This window comes from Haplochromis burtoni, unplaced genomic scaffold, assembly GCF_018398535.1.
Source record: "Haplochromis burtoni strain Fernald_Lab_line unplaced genomic scaffold, NCSU_Asbu1 Contig_831, whole genome shotgun sequence".
Lineage (NCBI taxonomy): Eukaryota > Metazoa > Chordata > Actinopteri > Cichliformes > Cichlidae > Haplochromis > Haplochromis burtoni.
Window position 1 is genome coordinate 132,836 of NW_024583192.1, and position 3,622 is coordinate 136,457.

At 40.7% G+C, this 3,622-nt stretch overlaps 1 protein-coding gene across 2 annotated transcripts in view; it reads right to left on the reverse strand.

Annotated features, from left to right (window-relative positions):
* The window catches only part of LOC102302433 (GTPase IMAP family member 7), a 28,205-nt gene that overhangs the window by 23,776 nt on the left and 807 nt on the right, over positions 1 to 3,622 (reverse strand). Inside the window, exon 2 of one of the 2 annotated variants that reach the window (XM_005950745.2) lies at positions 2,506 to 2,640. In XM_005950745.2, coding sequence (XP_005950807.1) covers positions 2,506 to 2,524 — 19 coding nt within the window. In that variant the 5' untranslated portion in view covers positions 2,525 to 2,640. Of the gene's footprint in view, positions 1 to 2,505; positions 2,814 to 3,622 lie in introns of those variants that run through there. The other variant, XM_014330507.2, reaches the window with a different exon arrangement.

Below are 3,622 nucleotides of genomic sequence, written 5' to 3' on the forward strand. Positions count from 1 at the left end.
GTGACATCACGACACACAGGAAGGAGAGACGTGACATCACCACACACAGGAATTTATATAAATAAAATTGAATTGAATTGAAGTGTGGGAGCGATGAACTGACTGGACATGTGGGGACAACTTGTGGAAGAAGACACAGGTAAGACTACTGTGGGTGGGGCATATAAATACCAAGGTGGGAAAAACCCACAGTGTGTTTCGGTTAAAAAGGAAAGCATCTGAAAGGGCTCCTCTAAACGCTCTTCCTCACTGAGAACCAAAACAGAACCTCAAACGTATTCAGCTGAAGAACGACATCAATGCAGAGCTGTGGCTTCTGAGGTATCTGGAGTATTTTCTGCTTTCCTGTAAAACTCCAGGGAATGCAGGAAGCTTGCTCCTAGCTTACAGGAACCGACAGTCGAACTGGCTGAACAGGATCAAAAGATTTCACCTGAGCTCAGTTTCACTCATCAGGTAAAGGCTGTGGACCGCAGTGAGCGTCGATCAGTAAAAACAGTAGAGTTTGTACTTTACTGTCTGTGTGTGGTTTCTTCATGTCAGAACACCAACAGCTGCTCATTGTTGGGTTGTGACCTTTCAATATGAACACCTGTACCTTCATATTGTCAGGTCTGACACCAACCACAGGTTTTCTCAGCAGGAACAATCAAAGCCTTTGTTTTCCTGCAGACTGTGTAAAATAAATCTGTTTCCAGCTCTGCGTGGTAGGGCTGGCTATCGACGTCGACTTCTGCGTTCAATTTGATTGAATTCAGACTCAGGCGGTCAGAAACATCTTATTTATTCATTTATCAGCACTTATCCATATTTAATATCCATATATTAAACCGAAGCTGACACTGTGAGACTTCATCAGAGGTGTGAGCGCCACAGCAGAGGCCTTTGTGTCAAAGTAACTGAGGATCAAACAGACACACATGAAGCAGATGTTCTGGCTTCTTATAACCTTAAAATATTCTGCAGTAGAACAAAAACTGAAGCAAACCATGAATCAACACGAACACAACAGCAGACTGGTGCATAATGAGCAGAGAATAATGCAGAAAACAGAGATTTGATGGTAAACTGGTCTGTGAGTATAGAGACAGAGCTGTACAGGAAGTGGGATTTTATCGTGGTGGAAGCAAAACAGCCAAAGTCAGAGTGAGAGTGACGATGTTTATCATCATCCTCTTTTGCTGCTGCTTCAGTGAATGTTGGTCAGATTGATGAAACCTGCAGCATCAGAGTCAGTGAGCTGTCAGCTTTTAGCCCCGACGGCGTGTCCGTGCCGTCACACAGGACTAGGGCTGGGTTTTTATAATCGATTCATCGATTAAAATCGATTCTGGCTTGGATAACGTAAAATCGATTCATTAAAATCCTGAATTGATTTTTTAATATAAATTTATTTTGCCCGAAATGCCAGAATCTCTGGTGACATCTCACAAAATTTCAAGAACCACCAAACAGCTAAGACAGTAAATGAGAGCAGGTACACGGATTCTGCACAAAGACTTAGACACACAGCGCGACCCGCGGATCAGAATCAGTGAGATGTCGCCTTTCTCACAGTCGGGGCTGAAAGCCGACAGCTGCTGATTCTGATCCGTCGGCGTTTTGTGTTCACGCCCTTTATGCGCCGATTCTAAAGCTGTTAGTTTGATGTCCAAACAATATTGACCGAACCAGCAGCAAAAGAAGATCCAAACTACGCTTCACATGAACATCGTCATGAATTCACTCTGACTTTTGCTGTTTTGCTTCCACCGCGATGCACAGCTCTCTCTCCCTCTCTCTCTGTACTTCAAGAACAGTTTCCTTTTCTTCATTATTCCCTTGCTTGTTACGCACAAGTCTACCGCTGTTTACAGGCTGTCGGCCGCTGTTCTTTTTTTTTTTTTACATTCTTCCGAAAAGAAAACCTAATTTCTGCCGTTCAATACTGAACAAATTTAAACTTTTTAAAATGATGCAAAATGCAAAACGCCGTGTCTGTAATAAAACCGCTGTAACTTCAGAGGTGATGTTCATGTGCTGATTAATGGTTTTCTTTCGTTTTTGATGTACTGCAGAATATTTTTATAAAATCCAGAACAGGAAAATCAGCTTCATGTTTTTCTGTTTTATCTTCAGCTACTTTGACACAAAGGCCTCGCTGTGACGCTCACACCTGTGATAAAGTCTTGCGTGTGTCAGCTTCCTTTTTATAGATACAAAAATATGTAAATGTACCGATCTGAATTATAATATTTCTGACTGTCAAAATTTCCCAGATTTAAATCGAATCGAATTGAATCGAATCGTGGATCGAATCGATTCGGGACCTTGTGAATCGGAATTGAATTGATTCTAGAAATCAGTGACGATACCCAGCCCTACACAGGATACAGAAATAACCAATCACAGTTCAGTTTAACATGTAGCTCTTGGTTTGTTTGTTTTTTTTACTTTTCATCTAGATTGTATTTTATGATAGAAAGTTGGTCTAAACAGTAAATCAAAAGTTTTAAATGTACTTACGAGCTTTGGTGCCGGCCATGTTTGTGCTGCTCAGGATTACAAAGCTTTGCACCGACACCTTCCTGCTGCTGCTCTGTGCTGTACGCCGAGGACGCCGTCACCTTAAGGCACTTGTTAAAGTTGCTGCAGGGCAGACTGCAGACAGAAGAGAGCTTTCATTGGTTCACCAACCACACAGCCACAGTGTGAATAACCTGCAGTCCCAATGTGTCACTGTTAGGGGATATTCAACCCTGGCTGTGAATCAAAAATGAGTTCCTGGTTTTAATTCTACTGCATGCAACAACGTGCATGTCACAACAACGCTTAGATGCTGCAGGGCAGATTCCAGAGAGAAACTGTCATTGGCTGGTTACACAGTGATGTCACAGCCTAAATATTTAGTAACATGATAATAAATGAGTCTGGTTATCAAACAGACCCTCAACATCTATATAACCTGTACTATACTAATGTAACCAACAGTTTGAGTAGATGGAGGTGACTCTGGCGCCTGAGCTCTTATAACAGGCCTGAGGTTTTCTGCCTGAGCATTACGGTCTATTCATATTTGGGATCTGGCAGCGGTTTCGTTGTTGCTTCATTCCGAAGCAAAGTGACGTGTTCAGTTTTGTTCTCGTGAGGAAGAACACGAGAAACGTGTCGTTTAAAATATTTTTTTTTTTTTATATATATATATTTTTTATTGAAAGTTTTGTAATTATGACAGTCATCCACATGAAAAGAAAAACAAAAACAGTAAAAAAAACCCAAACAAACAACTCATGATCATCGCTTCACTCTCATGGTGTGTTTAGACCAAACACAAATCCCTCTTTTCCCATGATTACATATAGAGATACAAAATTTGAGCCTCTGCCATCTTTATGGACCGCCAGCCCTGTATCATTCAGCTTTGATATGCTAACAAAAAAAATAGGAAGGGAAAAGTTTGTAAAATCAAAATCCATTATATATCTCACAAATGTTCATTTCTGTGCAGGTTGTACCTTCTTATTTTCCTTTGGCTTTGCTAAAAAATAACGTCTTATTGCAGATTATATTCTGCCACTGAGAACCTCATAAGCTCTTTTATAAAAAGGTACTTTAATTTAGCAATACACACAAACAAAAAACC